Source organism: Dipodomys spectabilis, unplaced genomic scaffold (genome assembly GCF_019054845.1).
Source record: "Dipodomys spectabilis isolate Male_0828 unplaced genomic scaffold, ASM1905484v1 ptg000006l, whole genome shotgun sequence".
Classification (NCBI taxonomy): Eukaryota; Metazoa; Chordata; class Mammalia; order Rodentia; family Heteromyidae; genus Dipodomys; species Dipodomys spectabilis.
The window spans coordinates 20,425,259-20,448,290 of record NW_024870683.1 but is presented as its reverse complement, the minus strand read 5'-3'; the positions used below and the strand labels follow the sequence as shown (position 1 = coordinate 20,448,290).

Here is a 23,032-nt window from a genome sequence, read left to right as displayed (position 1 = left end):
TCTGGTTTGAAAAAGAAAGTAGGCATTTTAGGATAATCTTGACATACATTTCTCTGATCAAATTAACTAAAAAATATTTATGTGACTTAGAACACAGGTCTTACTTTTCTAAGTACTATTTATAGATACATCAATGTCATAAAAGTTTCATATAAGGCTGGGAAGGTGGCTTAGTGGTAGAGTGCTTGCCTTGCATGCATGAGACCCTGGGTTTGATTTCTCAGCACCACATAAGCAAAAAGAAAAAAAGCTGGAAGTCACACTGCGGCTCAAGTGGTAGAGCTCTAGCCTTGAGCTGAAAAGCTGAGGGACAGCGCCCAGGCCCAGAGTTCAGGCCCCACGACCAGACCCCCCTCCCCCCTAAAAAAAGTTTCATATATTTTACAAAAAGATGTGACAAAGTTTTATAGTTCTACTTAAAACAAATTATTTTGCTAGTGCGTTTTTCTACAATGAAAAATGTGGTGAAAGTATAAAATAGCATTTAAAGATTTCAGAATTGCTTTATCCTTTGTATGTATGTGTGAATACATATATATATTTATATATATGTACACACAAACATATATATATATATATAAAGTTTCTTAAAACCCTACAACTTGGTGACAGTTTTCTATATAGTAAGGTCATTCTGACCAATATTTGCCCCAGATATCAAGTATAATTTCTGCATAGAAGAATGTCAAACTACTAAGAAGAATTATCTTAGAAATATGATTTTCAGGGCTGGGAATGTGGCTTAGTGGTAGAGTACCTACCTAGCATGCATGAAGCCCTGAGTTCAATTCCTCAGTACCACATACATAGAAAAAACCAGAAGTGGCGCTGTGGTTCAAGTGGTAGAGTGCTAGCCTTGAGGAAAAGAAGCTCAGGGACAGTGCCCAGGCCCTAAGTTCAAGCCGCAGGACTGGCAAAAAAAAAAAAAAAAAAAAGACAATTTTGAGATATACTAATGTTTACAGATTTTTATCATATTTTGTTCAAAAAATAATCCACTCCAAAATTAACACTGCCCTCCCTTTTTAGTTGCCATAGTTGTGATACAACTATGATATAGCATGTATCGCCAGTTATATGAGCAACATTAAATGAGGAAAAACATCAGGAAAGGGCAAAAAGATTAAAAGTATTTTTGTTTATAAAAAGAAAAAAGGAAGAAAGAAGGAAAGAAGGAAGGATTAATTTACTGACTGAAGGAATGTTAGTAGAAATGCTTCTATATTCCTTACATTTCCTTAATTAGTATTATGTTCAGGTCCTCTTTGCTCCTTCATATAGTTTCCACAGAGGAGAAGAAACAATTATCTAAATTGGGAGTATGTTTAAAAAGTAGCTCAGGCATGATGGATTATGCCTGTAATGAGGCAATGATCAGGAGGATCATGGATTAAACCCAGCCTGAATGAAAATTTAGTGAAAGCCTCATTTCAACCAATAAGCCCAGGTATGCTGGTGTGAGCCTGACATCCAAGCTACACAAGATATGTAAGTAGGAGGATCACAGTCCAAGCTAATCTGAGGGAAAATGTGAAACTGTCTGAAAAATAACTAAAGCAAAAAGGGCTGAGGATGTGATTCCAATAGTCAAGTGATAGAGGCCTGTCCAGCAAGCATGAAGCATGAGGGTTCTGTGTTTTGAGAAAGAGCGGGGGGGGGGGGGGGGGGGGGGGGGGAAGGAAAGGGAAAGAGAGGAAAAAGAGAAAAGGAAGAGGAGGAAGAAAAGGACAAGAAACAAGAGGAGGAGGAAGGGAGGAGAGATTGAGTATAAGCTTATAGGACTGAACTTTCCTGAAGGAAAGAGTATTCTTTTCCCAACAGGGAACATTCTCCAGACCATTATACCCTAGGATTAAATAAATAACTGCTTAATTCTGGTCTTAGTTAGCAAGCCTATTTGACTGTCTCCTCCAATTTGGCACTTACTAATAATAAAAGTCACATTTTATTTCTTGTCTTATTGGAAAGTTGATTCAGGGGCAAAAAAATGCTATAATTTACTAAGCCCCTTACAAATCTCAGGGAAGAATTATTACTTGACTATATGTAAATTATTTATAATTAGTTGACAATATTTCTTGAAAATAATAACATAATTAATCTAGTTTAAAATAGACTATAGTTGCACTTTTAAGGGCACTTTATTCTGTGTAGCCCTGCCTGCCTTGAACTCTTGATCTTCCTGACTCAATTTTCTGAATGCAAGGCTTACAAGCATATACCACCATGCCTGGCTCCATTATGATACTTCTAAAAATGTATTTAAATCTTATGTGTTAAAATATCTTAAGATGGCCATGCACATCTGAAATTATCTTGTCATTGTACTGTTAATGGAAGGCATTACAGTTCATTCAGTATACATTCATTTATATCTATCTATCTATCTATCTATCTATCTATCTATCTATCTATCTATCTATCTATCTATCTATCTATCTATCTATCTATCTGAATCCTCTGTAATGCCTATAAAAGAAGAAAGAAAACTAACACTTATTGATCACCCTGTCCCAGGCTTTAAAAAGGGTATAATAGAGATAATATGATGCTGTTGCTTGACCTTGAGAAGCTGACAGTATAATAGAGTAGGGCAGAAAAACAGTGATAACTTCAGTACTTTGCACACAGGACTGAGGAAGTAAATGGGAGGGCACTGCCTGGCCTAGCAGGTAGCAGTTACGTAGACTTCAGATAGAAGCTGCCTGAGCTAAACTGTGAAAAATAAAATTTGGCCTAACTGAGAAAAGATGGAGACAGGCAGGGAAGGCTTGGAGCAGAAGAGAGGGCTGGGACAAAAGGAAAGGTATGGGGGAAGCCACAGAGACAAGAAGTAGATTGGTATGTGCTTTAAGGTGTCACGAACTGGACTTGGTATCTTATCCTTGAAACAATAGTTAAAGTAGACAGTTATCCATATTTTACAGATTAGGAAAATGAAGCTAAATTGAAATCCTGATGTGATGCCAGTCTTTCCATTTTTATCATTTACCTTCTACTCAGTAGTGTTAGGTACATTAATCTGGATTATTTGTTCAATTTAATACCGGTGTATTCCCCTGAAGATATCCAACAACTTAAATTGTATTTTAGAAGAAATCATTATAGTAACATTGCATTTAATGTTTTTGCCAGAATTTCAACATAAAGAAGAATGTTCTTTGATGCTTCAAAAACAAAGTCCTATTGTTTCTACTAACAAAACTCTCAAGAACATAAATGAAGAAACAGTAGCAGATAATGTCATTGAAATTCAAGCCTCAGGTATGCAACATGCTTTTAAAATGCATTCACATTTACTTAATTCAAAAGTTCTATCTTGCATATCCTATTTTCTGTGTAATTTTCTTTCTTTCTTTCTTTCTTTTTTTTTTGTCGGTCATGGGCTTGAACTCTGTGCTTGGGCACTGTCCCTGAGCTCTTCAGCTCAAGGCGAGTGCTCTACCGCTTGAGCCACAGCGCCACTTCTGGTTTTCGAGTGGTTTATTGGAGATAAGAGTCTCACAGACTTTCCTGCCCGGGCTGGTTTTGAACTGTGATCCTCAGATCTCAGCCTCCTGAGTAGCTAGGATTACAGGGGTGAGCCACCGGCGCCCAGCTCTGTGTAATTTTCTGAACTTCATTCCACTTCTAATTTCAAATTATTTCCAGACCTGGAATGCCCTATACACTCTCTTAGACATTTCTTATTGCTGTCTTCTAATACACTGATTGTTATTTATTTTTTTCATTAAAATTACTTTTAAGGACCTACATTCATCAGAAAAACTACAACTCTTCAGACTCTTCTTTCTTGTGTAGAAAATGAACTACTCTTCCCCTTAATCAGGGTGACCTAAATAAGTTACTACTCATTCTTTTTTTCTTTTTTCTTTTTTTTCCTCTTTTTTTCTTTTCTTTCCTTCTTTCTTTCTTTTTTTTTTTGTCGGTCGTGGGACCTAAATTCTAGGCCTGGGTGATGTCCCTCAACTCTTCAGCTCTAGGCTAGCACTCTACTAATTGAGCCACAGCGCCACTTCAGGATTTTTCTGCTTATGTGGTGCTGAGGAATGGAGCCCAGGGCCTCCTGCATGCAAGGCAAGCTTTACCACTGAGCCACTTTCTGAAGCAGCCTTTACTACTCATTCTTACATTAAATTTTTGTTCTACTGTAAAAAAGAATCCTTTTTTGACTCCTAAATCAGAGCATATCATGCTCATTAATAAAGTCAGCAAAGAAATGTGAGTAGTTCTCAAATATCTTTTCACGCTTTTATTTATGGTCTCTACATGACTATGGAAATCTTTAATATCATTAGTTGAAAACTAGAAGCAATTTCTCATCATTAGAAGTTGAGTTTTAAGTTTGTAAACTAATGGAAGAGGGAAAAGAAACTACTGTGTGATTATCTTCATAAGGCCCTTTGTATTTACCATATTAAATTAGTTACTGAGCAAAACTTTTTGAATAAATAAAATAACCAAATTCTCAATGAGAATTTTTGTTTGTTTTTACTAGTCCTATAGTAAGTATCCTGAAATAAGTCTTTTCTTCTATTTTAGTTCATAAAATAGTTGGAATAAAAGTCTTAAGTTTTCACAAAATAGCATGTTTAATTGATTTATCAAAAGACCATGCCATCCTTATTTATAAAATATATTGATTTTGACTCATATTTTTACAGATACTCAGTGCCAAGCCTTCTATCTCTTAGAATCAGCAGCTGCCCCCATCTTAAAAAAACTTGTGTCCCTTTGTCCTTTTCCTGCTGCTAATTGGAAATTTGCCACTGTTCTTTTTGACCAAACAAGGTTCTTCTTAAAAGAACAAGAAAAAGTGATAAGTGATAACATCCCTCAAGGTGAGTACAAATCAAATTTGGAGTTCTTAAAATAATATAAGTGTATGGATTATTGTATCAAATATAAAAATTTAAAATAGACTATGCATAAATGACATGTAGAGGAACACTTAGCTGTAATTTAGCTTATAATACCCATTCCCAGAGACTAGAAGACCAATTAAGTAAGGAAAAAAGATGGCCATCTGGCATTGCTTCTCAGTAAAGATTCTAATTGGCATATATTAATTGATAAAGAGAAACTATTATTGTTAATATCTGAGCCAGTTGGTTTCCTTCGAATTCAAACCTGGTACTGGAAAAAAAATAAAAATAGACAGGGTTTAGGCATTTGCATAACAGTCATTAATTATTATTGTCATTGCTGACCTTAACATTCTGAACTGGAATAGGAGAGATTGGAAAAAGATACTAAAACAAAGCAAACAAGGACATTTTCCTACCCTCTCTTTTACATAGGAGACCCCTTTCCCTCTTCTCTGACCATGGATTAATACTTCTCTTAGACTTCTTTCTGTTTCCACAGTAGTATACACATTTCAGGGGTTTGGATTACCTATAGTCCAGGTCAAGAAATGCTAAGAGGGAGAAAAGTAGGAAACTCAGGAGTTATTTGATGGCACTCTAAAATCTCATCTCATTCCCAAGCCAATCTACTATTATTTTTGAGTCATCAGATGCTGTCCCATGTATTCTACCTTGTGTTTATAATTGTATTCAGTGGAAGAAATAAGGTATAGTGTGTCCCTGCTACTTATTACCTTAAACTTACTTGATTTCTTTTAAAAGTCAGTTTTCTAAATTCATTAAACTTTGGTTAGACATAGTGGTTCTGAACCATTACTCTGAAGGCATGGTTCAGGAGGATCATGACCTGAGCCAGACTCAGGATATGAAAGCAAGAGTCTATCTGGAAAAATAAATAAAGCAGAAAAGGAATGGGAGTGTGTATCAAGTAGTAAAGGCAAGCCTAGCAAGCATGAAGCTCTAAGTACTACCAAAAATTAAATTAATACATTAAATTTAGATGTGTTACACATTTATTTTTGTCAGTCACGGGTCTTAAACTCTGGGTCTGAGCGCTGTCTCTCAGCCCTTCACCTCAAGGCTAGCGCTCTACTACTTGAGCTACAACACTGTTTTCTGGCTGTTTATTGGAGATAAGAGTTTCACGGACTTTCCTGCATGGGCTGGCTTTGAACTTTGATCCTCAGATCTCAGCCTCCTGAGTAGCTAGGATTACAGCGTGAGCCACCAGTGTCCAGCTTAGGTGTGTTACATATTTTTAAAAGAGAGTCCAGGGATACCGAGGCAGCTTAAAAAAAAGAATTAAACACAACATAAAAGACTGTAAGCAAATCAGGTAAGATAAATAGATAAATAGGTAGATTTTCAAATAGAGTACCCAGTAGTTTTTTTGGGGTGGGAAACATGTTAGATTCCAAATCCTTTAGGTTATATTGATATTACTGAGGTAAATTCATTATATGATAAGAGAGTTTTAACTCATGGTTTACCTCTTAAAATATCAGCGATCCACAGGAAGAGTATAGCAGCATAAACACTAATTAAAGAATCAAGATCTACACTTTGGAGAGCTGGCATTGTGATAATGATTATGTTAGATAGAAAGGAATACAGTAATTGTCCACACAGAAATGTTTATGAAAGATGACAAGATTTCCACAGAAAAACATTTGCTTTGCTTTTTTATTATTAATTTATTGTTATTATAGAGGTGATGTACAGCGAGATTAAAATTAACTGAGTTATGTAATGAGTACATTTTCTTTTCTACATTGTCTTCTGTTCCCTCATTTTCTCCCAGTCCCTCCCTTCCATCCCCACCCATGTGTTGTACAGTTCACTTTCATCAGTGTCCAGTGAGTGGCACTTTTTCCTCCAGTTCTATACCCTCCTCCCAACTCTCCTGAAGATATTCACTTGAATGTACCATACATAAGGAAGAACACACATAAAGAAGACAGAATCATCAAAAAATTAAAAATTAAAAAATTAAAAACAGGTCTTGTTTCCATATCTTGGGAGTTCATTTTGATATGCATATTATTTTATGTAAATAGGAAGAGGCACTTGGGCATTGTGCCTTTGTGTTTCTGTCCTAAGAATATTCTCTTTTGGTCTCATTGTGTGTGAATATCTAGAATCCTGCATAATTTATCATAGTCCAGTGTATTTTAGATCTAATTTCTGCATATAAGTGAGAATATGTGCTGTTTGCCTCTCTGAGCTTAGTTAACATGATTTGTTCTAGTTCTGTCAATTTCTCTGCAAATGATAGTACTTTATTCTTTGTAACTGCTGTATATAGGCACCATATTTTTTTATCTACTCATCTATTGTGGGGCATCTGGGCTGTTTCCATATCTTGGCTATTGTTAATAATGTGGCAGTGAACATGGATGTGCAGGTGTCTTTATCATATGATAGCTTATGATGTTCAGGGTAAATGTTCAGGAGTGGTATGGCTGGGCCATAGGGAAAGGAAAGTCTATGTTCCAGATTGCTGTCTAGAATAGTTGTACTGGTTTATATTCCCACCAAGTGTGCAGTAGGGTTTCTTTATCCCTACGTTCCCCCTCCCCCAACATTTGTTGTTTGAATTCACAATGTTGGCCAATCTAACTGGGGTGAGATGGAATCTCAAGAGTCGTTTTAATTTGCATTTCCTTTTTAGCCAGGGATGATAAGCATTTCTTCATGCAATTCTTACTTCTTCTGAGGAGGCTCTTCTTAGCTCCCTTACCCTTTTAATGATTGGTTTATTAGGTTTGAGAGGAGTTAATTTCTTGAGCTCCTTATATATATTGGATATTAGGCCTCTGTCTGATAGATTGCTCGTAAAGATCTTCTCCCAGTCTGTTTGTAGTTGTTCTAGTTTAGTAACTTTGTCCTTAGCTGTGCAGAAGATTTTTATTTTTTTGTAGTCCCACTTGTCAAGTCTCTTTTGCTTGTCATGGAAGTTTTTTGTTTCACCATAAATTGTGAATGACAGCTTGACTGAGTATATCAGTTTAGGTTGGCAGTTGTTGATTTTCAGTACTTGAATTATACCATTCCAGGCTCTCCTTGCATTGAGCATTTGTGTGGAGAGATCTGCAGTGAGTCTGATCTTTCCGTTTTAATATAGCTCCTTGTTTGATTTTGATGCATTTAAAATTAATTCCTTGTTTCTTAAGTCCAGAGTTTCCACTACGATGTGTCTAGAAGTATTTCTTCTTGGATCTGGCCTACTAGATGTCCTGTATGCCTCTGTGAGGTAGATTAGATTTTCTTTTAAGATTGGGGAAGTTTTCTGTTATTATTTTGTTGAATAAGTTTTCAATGCCTTTAGTTTTAAATTCTTCCTCCTCATCTATCCCAACTACACATAAATTTGATCTCTTGGTTGAATCTGCCAATTCTTGGATTTCCTTTTGGTATGTTCTGAGTGTTTTTTTCAATGCCTTTGATTTTTTTTATTCTAATTCTTCTATTTCATCTTCAACTCCTGATACCCTATTTTCTATTTCATTTATTCCATTAGTTATGCTTTCAACTGTTTTGCAATAGGGAAATTGAACCTTTTATGCTTCCAAGTTCTTTGTTGAAGTCAGTTCTCAAGGTATTAATTTTGTCTTTTAATGAGAAGTATAGAGTTTCTATTTTTCTCTCCATATCTTTTTGAGTGACCTGTATATTCTTTGTCATTTCCTCCTTGCATTCTTCTATTTGTTTTTGGGTATCCTCTTTTATTTATTTGGCCAATTCTCTCATCATTACCTTAATAGTTCTTTTGACCGTCATCTCTTCATCACTATCACTAGGGTCCTTACCTGGATTGTCATTGGGTTTTGGATTTGATTTGTTGTCTTGATTGTTCATGAATTTTGTAATCTTCCTTTGTGATTTATGTATTGGGGTTCAGAGATCATCAGGGGTTCATGTCAGGGTGAAGTGTGGTGGTGAAGTATGCTTCACTGGATGGATCTCTGCCAGACTGTTTGGCAACCTTCAGCTCTAGGTGGTGCATGCTGTAATGTATCTAGTCTGTGGTTAGGGTTCTGTGGTACGCAGGGTTGTCTGGTATTCTTGCCTAGGTTTAGGCCCAGTGTCAGGTTCCTGTTATGTGGTGCTCAGCAGTCTATTGTCCTGGACTGGTTCTGCGTCTGGGGTAGGCCAATTCATGCTAGTCATAGTGGGGAGGTCATCTGGCCAGAGTTCTGGACTAGCATCTAATTCCAGAGGGGCCAGGAGTAGTGGTCCAACACCTGGACCTTTTTTGAATCTGGGAGGGTGGGGGGAAGGTGGGTTGCCACTATGCTTTAACAAGGATAAATGTCCCCACCTAAGTCCTAAATCGGGCTAGGTGTGGTACTTGGAAGGGCTGGCTCTCACAGAGCAGTGCTGGAGATTGATCCTCCCTCAGATCTCAGACTGGCACCCTCTCCAGTCCAGGACTGGTGTCTACTTCCCACTGGTGAGGGGCTGCATCCAGGTCTCTGGGCCAAGCAAAAGTCTTGGTGGAGGCAGGACAGGAAAATTGTCCCTAGTATATAGTCCCAGACTGGTGGTGGTTTGATTTTTTTTTTTTTTGTGCCAGTTCTGAGGCTTGAACTCAGTGCCTAGGCATTGTCCCTGAGCTTCTTTTTGCTCAAGGCTAGCACTCTACACTTGAGCCACAGCTCCACTTCCGGCTTTTTTTGTGTATGTGGTACTGAGGCATTGAACCCAGGGCTTCATGCATGCTGGTCAAGCACTCTACCACTAAGCCACATTCCCAGCCTTGTTTTGCATTTGGAGACAAGGTCTCTTTATGTAGCGTAGGCTGACCTTGAATTCAAGATCTTTCTACCTCCATCACCCAAGTGCTGGGATTACAGTGTGACAACTATGCCTTGTTTACTTCCACAAAAAACTTTAAAGAAAACAAATGTAAATTCAGAGTATAGTTTTTGTATGTCTGGTACTAGAGATTGAACTCTGAGCCTCATGATTACTTGACAAGTACTCTGCTACTTGAGCTATACCCTAAAACTCTGAATACAGCTTTGAGTCCTATAATTCTCAAGTTTTAAATTAGATTAGCATGAATTGTTTCAAACACCCTTAAGCATCATTGAGCAGAGTGATAATTGTAATAAAATATGTGGGCATAAGTATTTATGAAGTACAATGGAGGAAAAGATAGGAACATGGATTTGGTTGTGCAGATGGAGTGCTTATTGCCTTAATCTTGAGCAAGTGATATAGTTGCTTCCATTGGTCCCCAAATTGAGCTAAAGTTAAATCTCTTATAACAAACCTAGAAGAAGCCAGACACCATTTCCCACTAGTTATCTAATTTGTACTCCATTTTCCAGGCAATTTTTATACTTCCAACTCACCAAATAAAGGTTTTTTACCTATGTCCACCCCTTCCAGGCTATGATTGACTTGCACTTCTTTTTTTTTGGCCAGTCATGGGGGCCTGAACTCTGGGTCTGGGTGCTGTCCCTCAGCTCTTCAGCTCAAGGCTAGCGCTCTACCACTTCAGCCACAGTGTCACTTCCGGCTTTTTCTGCCTATGTGGTGCTGAGGAATCGAACCCAGGGCCTCATGCATGCAAGGCAAGACTCTACCACTGAGCCACCTTCCCAGCCCCTTGACTTGTACTTCTAAGGGCTGATATACTACCTATTATTGCCATTCCCTTTCCTTCTCAATTCCCAGTCACTACTACATATTTCCCTTTGATCTTAATTGATTAGAAGAACAATTTGGAAAATGTTTTAGCAGGATGGTTTGCAAGCAAGTATTTAATGAGATCTCAATGTATTAAACAGAAAGTAGAGCTGCTCTGGTTCATTGGGGCAAATAGAATTCTGTCTTTTGGTTGTACTTTTATATGAAGAAGAGACCAGTCATCTTCAAAAAGCTATAGTGATCTGGATACTGGGGGCTCATGCCTGTAATCTTAGCTACTAAGGAGGCTAAGATCTGAGAACTGCAGTTTGAAACCAGCATGGGCAGGAAAGTCTATGAGACTTTCATCTCTAATTAATCATCAAAAAGCCAGAAGTGGAGCTGTGACTCAAGTGGTAGAGTACCAGACTTGAGCAGAAAAGAATAAGGGACAGTGCCCAGGCCCTGAGTTCAAGCCCCAGGACTGGCACAAAAATTGTATATGTATATATGTACCTGTATGTATATGTAGATATGTGTATACATATAGAGTATATTTACATGTATGTATATATACATATATATGGAACTATATGAACACATTAGTTAGGCGTAATTGGCTTGTTTATATAAATATTTCTTTTGTTCATATCTTTGAACAAATTATTCCTAATGTCCTCCATGTTAGGATCCTCCACCTTTGTCTGACCCAATTGGCGTTATGAATTTAATTTTCTTCTTATTTTATAGCTAGGAAATCATTTTTCTGTTTTTGCAACAATAATAGAAATAATTCAACATTCCTTGAAGCAACAAGAGGATGAATTGAAAGGCTAGCTGACTTGGTTCAAGTGCCAGACCCACCATTTATTTCCTAACTGACCAAGGATAGTTACTTAACCTAAGACAGTTTCCTTATCCATAAAATAAGGAAATAAACCTCCCTAATAGGATGGTTGCTATGTATTCAACAAGATAACCAGCTTATATATATTCTGGCATATAATAAGCCCCCAGAAATAAATGCTAGATATTATTAAGCAGATTCTTATAGGTACTTTAAAGTTCTGATATGTTTTACAATATGTTTTTGTTTCTATAGGTACAAATTACGAAAGAGAAATTATATACAAGCATGCTGCTGTCCTACACCTTCTGGTGACAATTAGAGATGTCCTTTTAACATGCAACTTGGACACAGCATTGGGTAGGTACAGGAAATTTTATTTCTATATTTCATCTGAAATAACTTCTGAAAAAGACACACCTATTAAGAAATTATATAGACTTCTTTTACTTCTACCTACTGAACATATGCACATTTTGACATAATTATTAGTGGAATTCATTTGTTTCAATGCTGGAGATTGAACCTAGGGCTTCTTGCATGTTAGACAAATATTCTACCACTGAGCCATTCCTCCAGCATAAACTCTGTGTATGTGTACATATTTGATTGTGATCATTAAAAGAAATTGTCCTTAACTAGTTTAGGATTCTCTAATATGGTTCTGAATTATAGATTCTTAACAGCCTTACACAGATTTGCTTGTATGGTCATTATCATGCTGTATGTAAGATTTGCTTTAATGATGTTAAGTGAAATGACCCCAAGATATGGACACAGAGGTCTCTCTTTGTTGTTATTGTTTTAAATGTATTATGTGATTTTTTTGTTTCCTTTATATATTCTTTCCCCTATGGTATATTCCCCTGTATCATTGTACTTGAATTTGGTACCCTGCATCTTGTATATACATTTGTCTATTCTAGAAAGGGGAAGGGGAATAACAAAACGCTGAAACAAAGACCGGATTACCCATTGCAACAATGATTACCCACAGGATAGTATATTGAAAATGAGCTTTACATCTTTGAGCAGGGAGTGAGTGTAGGGAGGAGTGTGGGAGGCTGTGGTGGGGGTGGGGGAGGGAAAGGATAGTGGGACAGCAACAAGAGAAGGGGTAACAATCATGAACAAGTAATGCACTCATTGCCTTATGTAACTGTAACCCCTATGAACAGCATCTTTCCAATAAAATAAAATTTTAAAAAAAGATTTGCTTTAATATAAGAGTTGCCATCTTGCCATGTACATTTTAGGTCTTCATTGGATGTTTATAGCTTTAAGCATTTTCTAGATAAAATATAACTAAATTATAGATGTGGTGCTGTACACCATAATCCCAGATAATCAGGAGGCAGAGATCAAGTCCATTGTAGTTCAAAGCTAGCTATTTCAACTGGTAACTGCACATGGGACCCAAATATCATCCCAGCTATGCAGGAAGCATAAATAGAAGCAATCCAAGTCAGCTTCAGGATTTTCTTTGAAGATCCTATCACAAAAATAACTAGAACAAAAAATGTTTGGAGGAATGGCTTATGTGGTAAAGTGCCTGCCTTACCAGGGCACGGGACTGAGCTCAACTCCCAGAACTACCTAGGGGGGAAAAATAGCTGAGTCCAGTAGCTCACTGTAATCCTAGCTACTCAGAAGACCTCTGAGGATTGTGGTTCAAAACCAGCCCAGGTAGGAAAGTCTATGAAACTTTCATATTCAATTAACTACCAAGAAACCAGAAGTGGAGTTCTAGCTCAAGTAGTAGAGCATTAGTCTCAGGCAAAAAAGCTCAGGGACAGAATTCCACCCCTAGTACTAGCACAAAAATAAAACAAAACAAAAACCATCAGGGGTATATTGGAAATGTTCATTCCAAAATCATTGAAGTATTACAGCTTTAGCTTCCTTACTGCTGGATTTCTTAGGTTTGTTTAGTAATGACATACCTATGTGATCATGTTTTATAACTTAAAAGTTTCTAGAACCTACTTCCAACATAATTATTAATTTTTGCGGGGGGGGGGGTCTGGTCATGGGCCTGAACTCTGGGCCTGGATGCTGTCCCTCAGCTCTTCAGCTCAAGGCTAGCACTCTACCACTTGAGCCACAGCACCACTTCCGGCTTTTTTCTTTTTGCTTATGTGGTGCTGAGGAATCGAACCCAGGGCCTCATGCATGCAAGGCAAGTGCTCTACCACTGAGCCACCTTCCCAGCCCAATTATTAATTTTTTTACATGGATTTAGTCATGTTCTCTTATCTATGACCTATATGTAAATATTATTGCCCTATTGTAAGGTTTTGATAAGCACTGAGCTGAAATAAGTCACAATTATACTCCCTCTATAGCACTGGAAACTAAGCCTAGATTTCTATATTCTGCTTTAAAATTATGCATTAATAAACGAGCTGTTTGTAGAATCTATACTTTTAGAGAAGCTGAGAATTATAATGAAGACATCATACATTTTGCTTATTCTAGGTATATTAACTAGGGCTATAGCTCCCATCCTTTGTGTGGGGATAGAGCCAATACAGCCTATTCTAGTCTCAACACTCTTCTGGTTTAATCAAAGAAGAAAGAAAAACACCCTGTTGGGTTCTCTAAAGGTTGTTTTAATCTAGTTTTAATACCTGATCAGATATATAATCTGGCTAAATATAGTATGTTTAGTACTTGACAGAGAAATAATATTTATGGAATATTGTTTAAAACTTTCATTTAAATATTTTACAGTTTGTCCTAGGATTGAATACCACTGAAAGATACATACTTGGACCAAATTATTTTTGTTCTTCAAAGAAATGTATTTACCAAATCACACTTCGACATTTCTGTTTGGCTACCTTGATAGGTAGCATAAAAACAGCTGGGCATGGAAGTGGCGCTATAGCTCAAGTGGTAGAGCGCTTGCCTTGAGTTGAAGAGCTGAGGGACAACGCCCAGGCCCAGAGTTCAAGCCCCACGGCCGACAAAAAAAAAAAAAAAACAGCTGGGCACCAGTGGCTCACGCCTGTAATCCTAGCCACTCAGGAGGCTGAGATCGGAGGATCGTGGTTCAAAGCCAGCCCAGGCAGGAAAGTCTGTGAGACTCTTATCTCCAATTAACCACCAGAAAATGGGAAGTGGCACTGTAGCTCAAGTGGTAGAATGCTAGCCTTGAGCTGAAGAGCTGAGGGACAGCACCCAGGCCTAGAGTTCAAGCCCTACAACTAATATCCCCCCCTCCAAAAAAAAAAAAAGTAGGCTTTTTAGAAAACTAATTTCTTAAGCTATAGATACAAAACCATAATAGATCCTCCAGTTTGCTGAAACATTTCCTGTACCATGATCCTACTGTTTTACATTTCTCACTGTAACTGAGATTACAGTCATGGTCCACCATGACCAGCTTCTTCCATTGAGATGAAATCTTTTTTTTTTCCTTGTCCATCATAGAGCTTGAACTTGGTGCCTGGGCACTTTCCCTGAGCTTTTTCACTCAAGGCTAAACTCTACCACTCTGAGTCATAGTACCACTTCTGGTTTTCTGGTGGTTAGAGATAAGAGTGTCATGGACTTTACTGCCTGGGCTGGCTATGAACTGTGATCCTCAGATCTCTGCCTCCTGAGTAGCTAGGATTACAGGCATAAGCCACCAGTAACTGGCTGAGATGAAATCTTAACAAACTTTTATGCCTGGCTGGTCTAGAACCAGTCCTCCCATCTCTTAACCAGGAGGTTAAGATAGGACCAACTTAATAAACTCAGTTTAGTTACTATAGTTCTTTCTTTTTGAGTTTCTTTCTTTCATTCTTTCTTTTTTTTGCCAGTCCTGGGGTGAAATCAGGGCCTGGGCACTGCCCCTGAGCTTCTTTTGCTCAAGGCTAGTACTCTACCACTTGAGCCACAGTTCTACTTCCAACCTTTTCTGTTTATGTGGTACTGAGGAATCAAACCCAGGGCTTCATTCATGCTTGGCAAGCACTCTACCACTAAGCCACATTTACCAGCCCACTATACAGTTTCTTAAAGAACAAAAAGACAGAATTTTTTGTCATTTTTCTTTAACAGGATATTTGACAAATGCAAAAGATGTCTACCAAAACATTTTAGGCTCCTACTTGGATGATATTTGGAAACAGATGAAGATTGTACAATTTATCAAAGATAAAAAGCCTGAAGCAAACCATAAGTTACAAGAATTGCAAAATCAAATCCTAATGTGGATGAAAAGTGAACAACAAATTACTGTTAAGTATTAAAACCAAGTAGATAAAAGTAATGAGTTTAATATGACTTGGATGTAACATGAATTTTTTCCATTTAACTTTGAAACTGTTGAAATAGTCTATATTGTTTGGCCACTTGACAGTTTCTTCCAAAGTAAAGTAACATAACACTGAGAACTTTTTGTGGATTAACTTCCCCTTTTGTCAAAAGTTTTGTCTGAATCTGAACATGAGCACATATATACATGTATATGTGTGTTACATATATGTGTGTAAAATATGCTATATATGACCATGTATAATAATAGAACTATAGTAATTTTATTTTTATATATCAAACAAGAATCTCATCTGACATGTTTATGTTTTGGTTTAATTGGAAATTATTTACTCACCCTATATGAAGTTTATGAAAGTATCAATGAAGATTTAAAAATCGTTAAAAACTTATCAAGCAGAAAAACATTTCATTTAGTTTCACTAAATCTAGTAAATTTTATGTGGAATTTTTTTTTGTTGTCCTAGTTCTACCTTTATCTTTATCTTCAACTTCATATTTCTTGAATGACTTTCTTAAGTCACTAAAATAAATTAGTGAGAAATTTTCAATTGAAACTCATTTTCTGTGCCTGCTCCAGAGAAAGAAACTGTAATGGTAAATAACAAAATAGAGCAGCATATCATTGCTTTTTCTACAACAAATTCATACTTTTCTGGGTTTAAATTTAACAAGAGCAAAATAGGCATCAGGACAAATTATGTATTGGTAGTCATATATGTGGGAATACTTGAGAAATGTTAATACCCTATCCCAAAAATACTTTTGTTATTGACGTTTAATATTGCCAGGGCTTATTCTTCTGTGTATTTTGAACTCAGGCCTGATGCTGTTCCAAAATCTTTTGCTTAAAGCTACTGCTCTGCCACTTTGAGCCAGAGGTCATCACCAGAGCTCTGGTAGTCAAATGGAGATAAGAGTCTCGTGGACTTTCCTGCCCAAGCTGGCTTGGAACCAGCATCCTCAGATCTCAGCCTCCTGAGTAGTTGGATTATAGGCCTGAGCTACTAGTGCTTAAAGCACTGCTATTATTTACAACACAAATATTTACTTAGTAATTTGTTATTTGTTTTTTGGTTGTTATTCTTTTTCTTTTTCTTTCTTTCTTTCTCTTTTTTTTTTTTTGTCGGTCATGGGGCCTGAACTCTGGTCCTGCTGTCCCTCAGCTCTTCAGCTCAAGGCTAGAGCTCTACCACTTGAGTCACAGCGCCACTTCCGGCTTTTTCTGCTTATGTGGTGCTGAGGAATCAAACCCAGGGCCCCATGCATGCAAGGCAAGCACTCTACCACTGAGCCACCTTCCCAGCCCTGTTATTCTTTTTCTTTAAGACAATAAGGCTTTGCTACTATCCTCAGCTAGTTTCAAGCTCAAGGTCTTCCTCCCTCAGCCTCCTGAGTGTTCAAGGTTACAGGCTGCCACCCTCATTCATTCCATGTGGCTAGTGCAATTTGTTATTTTGTCAGTGTAATGAAACTGTGAAAAAGAATAATCACTCAGATACATATGAAATTGTTATTTTTATTAGGTGCTGATTATAATAAGAATGAACTCAGACAATGAAAAACATTTGCTCACTAAAATCCTTAACAAAATAGAAGGTAAAGACTTTTCAGTTATTCTTCATTGAACTTTGAAAAATGTATTGAATGAAAAAATGTTTGACCTAACCAGCTTTTGAAATTAACATGCTATAGAATTCATCCTTTTTAAGAATAAACAGCTGGGTGGGTGGGAGGGTATGGGGTGTCTAAGAAGTTGTCAAATCTGTCTAGACTATAAGACTACAATATACATATACTGTAATGTACTTATACATACCACTTGAGCCACAACTCCACTTCTGGCTTTTTGGTGGTTAATTGAAGGTGAGAGTCACAGACTTCCCTGGTCAGGATGGTTTGGAATACAGATCCTCAGCTTTTAGCCTCCTGAGTAGATAGGATTACAGGGGTGAGCCGCCAGCACCCAGCTGAGTTCTCTATTCTTAAATCAGTATGTGTACTAAACGAATAGCCAGAAAGTGTGGGTAAAGAATTTTTTGAAATTTATTATATTTTGATTAAGTAGTAAAATAGAAGTTGAATTATAATTAGGAAGCAGGAAGGAATCTAAGAAACAGATGGTGCCCAATAAATCTTTCACTTCTTATATAATGAAAAAGAAAAAAGTATTGTGTCACATTGAAATGCATTCCCTTGCACTTTTAATTATGTACTTAAATTTTGTCTAGAAAAAAAGATAAAAATTTCCTGTGATTAGAGAAGTAAGATTAACTGTACAGTTCATGAGTTTAAAATGTCTACTTCAGGAACTTGGCGACTCCAGTGCCAGTTGTGAGCAAAAAAGCTGAGTAAGAGCTTGAGGCCCTGAGTTCAAGCCCTATACCAACCCAAAAGAAAAAAAAAGGAAGAAAGATGTTTACTTTAAAATTATGTTTGAGACCAATTTATTTTACATAAGAAATTTAGATTTTTTTCTTTTTATGTATACAAACAACACTAGAAATATTGCTTATAGCACAAACTTTCTGATATACTGGACTTACAAAAATAATCCAGCAAATTGTATTTTAAGCAATTTCTTTGTTCACAGATCTTTAATTCATTTATATGGGCATGAAATACATGATACACTAAAAATAAGACTCTGAAAAAAGATCTTGTAAAAATTCTTTTTATCCCAACAGGCTTAACATTGACTGCTTTCCATTCAAATGGAGAAAAAGACTTTCTGGAATCTACAGCAGTTTTGAATGGGTAAAAATGTATTTCCTTGCTATGGAGAGGAAATGTACCTTTTCCACAGGAGAAAAAATTTTTTTATCCTAGTGTTTGGACTGGAGTTATTAGTTAGTGGTAGAGTGCTTGCCTAGTATGTGTGAGTCTTTGGATTTGATGCCTGAAATCTGAGAGGGGGATTGCTCCTAGAATTTAATGTGAGAAATTTAATAAAAGCTGAAAATAATTGGATGCTGGTGACTTACACCTCTAATCCTAGCTACACAAGAATTTGCCATCTAGATGATTATATTTCAAAGCCTCTGAGGCAGAAGAAAGTTTTTGAGTCTCAGTCTTCAAAACAAAGAAACAAACAAATTAATCAATGTCTTTCTTCCTTCTTCCTGAAAAATACCTTACATAGAACACTTTAACCACTACTTTGTGCATTACATAAATTGTACAGAAATTCAGTTCACTCTCATTTAATATCTTCAAATTATCATCATAATTTTAGTTAGAACAGAAGTATTTGTTTAAACTTTAACCTTCCAGCCAGGTGCTAGTGGCTCATGCCTATAATCCTAGCTACTCAGGAGGCTGAGATCTGAGGATCAAGGTTCAGTGCCAGCCTGAGCAGGAAAGTTGGTGAGATTCTTATTGCCAAGTAAGCATCAGAGAAGCTGATGTAGAGCTGTGACTCAAGTGGTAGAGCACTAGCCTTGAGCAAAATAGCTTAGGAACAGTGTCTAGGCCCTGAGTTCAAGTACACACACACACACACACACACACACACACACACACACACACACACACACACATCCCTACCTTTAACCTTCTTTTAACCAGTCTTTTATTTTTCTGTTGTTCAGGTTTTTATTGTTTTGCGGGGGTGGGGGGTTTGGTTTTTTTGCCTTGTTTTGTTTGGCTGGTACTGAGACTTGAACTCAGAGCCTTGCACTCCTGCTCAGCTTGCTTGCTTATGGCTGGCACTCTGTCATTTGCCAAACCCTCCAGACTGACTTTTTGTTGGTTAATGGGAGATGGAGTTGGGGACTTTGCTGTGCTGGCTGGCTTGTAATCGCAGTCCTCCAGGTTTCAGCTTTCTGAGCAGCTAGGTGTTAGCTTCTGTTTCCTGGCTCTCAGCATTGTTTTTTAACTTCTTGCTTTTTTTGGGAAATTATTTGATAGCACACTAATAATAAATCTAATGTTTAAAGTGTCTTTCTTTTGTCTTGTTTCATTTAGAAGTCATTCATTTCTAATAATGGGTTCAAATAAAATTTCATTTCTTGGCTTTCTTTGTTTTATATAGGAATTACTGTGTAATTGTAAATAATCAAAATATTGGAGCAGATTTTCCCTGGAGGAGTTTCTCATTTGTTGTGGAATACAATCATGCAGGACATTCATGTTGGAAGATGCATTGTGAAAAGTTGAACATTCCCTTTGTGGCCTTTAAAGTGATTCTTCCAGACACAGTCTTAGCCAGTAAGGAGACAATTCAAAATCCTGTTTTGTTCCATTAGAATAAAATTTTTCTACTTTGCATTTATCACCTATAGAAAGAAAATCCTTCCTTTATTCAGAGTACTTTTTATTATGCAATTGCTCGAACATGTACTATTATTATGTTTAGTAATATTTTTTTAAAAGAGAAAGGCCAGATGGTGGTCCAGAGAGTAAAGGGAGGAGAGGGAGGAGGGGAAACTGGAGTATTAAAAAATTTACAAAATAAAAAAGATGCTGGGCACCGGGGCTCACGCCTGCAATAGTAGCTACTCAGAAGACAGAGAATGGCCATTTGGAGCCAGCCAGGCAGGAAAATCCATGAGGCACTTATCTCAGAAGTGGTGCTGTGGCTCAAAAAGTGGTAGAGCTCTAGACTTGAGCAAAAGAAGTTCAGGGCTAGCACTCAGGCCCTGAGTTAAGCCCCACAACCAACAACAACAAAAAAAGGAAATATAAATTTTTTCTTATCTAGGAAGTACCGTGCTGGATAGATTTGGTGGTTTTATTTTGGGAATTCAGATTCCATATGTGTTTTTTGCAACTGAAGGACTTCTTAATACCCCAGAAATACTTCAACTGCTGGAATCTAAGTAAGTTATTTATTTTATAACTTTAGTAAATGTGTGCATATATTTATGTTGGCAGGGTATATTATCCTGTGTATGTAGCATTATATCTCTCTGCTTTCTATCTGGAATTATATCATGTGAAAATAGTTTTCCAGAGAATTTGTATTAATTTATACTTCTATGAGCTTATAAGAAGTAGTTAAAACATAGGCAAGAGCCTATAGATTTGGGTTATAGAAGTGAGCTTAGTATGTGTCAGGCCATAAGTTCAATCCTCAGTATCCTCCCCTCAGACCAGTTTAAGGAAAAAAATAAAAGAAAACTAAGATAAATGGGAAATGTTTTAGTCTTACAATGTTTTGATTTCATAAGTTATTTCTTAAGAGATAAAATAAATATCATGTTAATGGTAGAGCACTAGCCTTGGCACGAAGGCCACATACATCCAAACTTTTATACAGAATACTCATAATTTATTAAATTTTATAATAGAATAAATTAATATATTAAGAAAATACAGCAATTCAAATAATGTAATAAGCAGGACAGTAAAACAGACCTTGAAGAATTTGTTTTAGCCGTTTTATTTTTTTTTTTTCACCCAAGAATCCTGTATTTTACAGCTATAGTATCACACTAGTGGAGAGATGCTGCAGTGAGTCACTGAAACTCTTTGGAAGTACAGAGTATTATGTGGTAGTAACAATTGATGAACACACTGCTATAATTTTACAGGTAAATTTAGTTTTAAAATAGTACAGCTTTATACACAACTATGTAATTTATTAAGTAATTTATTCATTAAGTACTTTGTTAAAATTAATTGTGAAAAATGACTATTGCCAAACTTCTTTGATATCTTATAATTTTTAAGATTTTTTTTTTTTTGGTCAGTTGTGTGCTTGAACTCAGGGCCTGGGTGCTGACCCTGAGCCTCTTTGTGCTCAAGGCTAGTGCTCTACCACTGGAGCCACAGTGCTACTTCCCATTTTATGAGTGGTTAGAGATAAGAGTCTCATGGGGACTTTTCTTCTAGGGGCTGACTTCAAACCACAAACCTCAGATCTCAGCCTCCTAAGTAGCTAGGATTATAGGCATGAGCCACCAGTGCCCAGCAATACTGACCTATTTTTAAACACATTTGTAGAATAATTACATTCTAAGAAGCTTTAAAAAATAAAGCTTAATGGTAGAGCATTTGCCTAGCCAGTGCTAGGCAGTGATCCCCAGCACAACAACAACAACAAAAAGCCACTGTCTTTCTTACAACAGGGTTCTCTATTAATTAATGATTAGTAATCCATAAACTCTTCTGGGATTGGTTTTGTTTTTTTTTTTTTTTTTTTTTTTTGGGGTCCGGTTGTGGGGCCTGAACTCTGGGCCTGGGCGCTGTCCCTCAGCTCTTCAGCTCAAGGCTAGCGCTCTACCACTTGAGCCACAGCGCCACTTCTGGCTTTTTTCTTATGTGGTGCTGAGGAATTGAACCCAGGGCCTTGAGCATGCAAGGCAAGCGCTCTACCACTGAGCCACCTTCCCAGCCCCTGGGATTGGTTTTTAAAGAGAGATTCTCCTTAAAAAGCACATACCATTTGGAAATTAAGATATATAAATTCTTGGTCGAATCTCTCATATGATTGCCTGACTGGAGTAGCAATTGCAAATAATTTAATGTTGTTAATTAAAAGTGGGGAGTAGGAAATAAGTTTTATGGTATGGTAAGATTTGATGAGCAAAATTAACAATATGTGAATTATGATAAAGAGTTAGAGGTATGGCTAAAGTGCTAGACCATATACCTAGCAGTCACAAAGCCCTGAATTTGAATCCCAGTACTGCCAAAAAAAAAAAAAAAAAGAAGGTTGTCCTAAACCACTAGATAGAATTTTGTTTTATTTTGTAAGTCCTGGGGCTTGGACTCAGGGCCTGGGCAATGTCCCTGAGCTTCTTTCGCTCAAGGCTAGCACTCTTACCACTTGAGCCACAGCACCACTTCTGTTTTTTTCTGTTTATGTGATACTGAGGAATTGAACCCAGGGCTTCATGCATGCTAGGCAAGCACTCTACCACTAAACCACCTGCCCAGACCTCTAAATAGGTATTCTTGGGAAGTCCATTAATCACTGCTTTTTCATGTCCCTTGCATAAACACACAGTACTAGTTATTCCATGGGTTTGTGTGTGCTGGTCCTGGGACTCAAACTTAGGGCCTGGGTGCTATCCTTGAGCTTCTTTTGCTCAAGGTTAGCATTCTACCACTTGAGTTGCAGCTACACTTCTGGTTTCTTTTATGATTACTTAGAGATAAAGAATCTCTAAGACTTTTTTGTCTGGGCTGGCTTCCAACCATGATCCTCAGATCTCAGCCTCCTGAGTAGCTAGGATTACAGGTGTGAGCTGCTGGTTCATGGAATAGTTTTTAAACATTTTTATGGAGTAGTCAGACCCTAGTCCATAAAGAACACTGCCAAAATCGGGGCACTCTGTAGATAATACCTTCATCTCTGAAATCTTCCGAGACCCATGACTCTTTTCTTGTTGAAGTTGTCATCATATGTTTTATGTAGCTTTCCCCCCTACTACTTTCAGTGTGATTTTTAACTTTTCCATGAAATGTG

At 37.2% G+C, this 23,032-nt stretch overlaps 1 protein-coding gene across 1 annotated transcript in view; it reads left to right on the top strand.

The window, feature by feature from the left end:
- The window catches only part of Shoc1 (shortage in chiasmata 1), a 73,830-nt gene that overhangs the window by 37,743 nt on the left and 13,055 nt on the right, over window positions 1-23,032 (top strand). Inside the window, exons 14-22 of the mRNA XM_042695850.1 lie at window positions 3,136-3,264; window positions 4,665-4,841; window positions 11,608-11,712; window positions 15,403-15,581; window positions 17,145-17,217; window positions 18,306-18,375; window positions 19,652-19,827; window positions 20,321-20,438; window positions 21,041-21,152. Coding sequence (XP_042551784.1) covers window positions 3,136-3,264; window positions 4,665-4,841; window positions 11,608-11,712; window positions 15,403-15,581; window positions 17,145-17,217; window positions 18,306-18,375; window positions 19,652-19,827; window positions 20,321-20,438; window positions 21,041-21,152 — 1,139 coding nt within the window. The remainder of the gene's footprint in view (window positions 1-3,135; window positions 3,265-4,664; window positions 4,842-11,607; window positions 11,713-15,402; window positions 15,582-17,144; window positions 17,218-18,305; window positions 18,376-19,651; window positions 19,828-20,320; window positions 20,439-21,040; window positions 21,153-23,032) is intronic.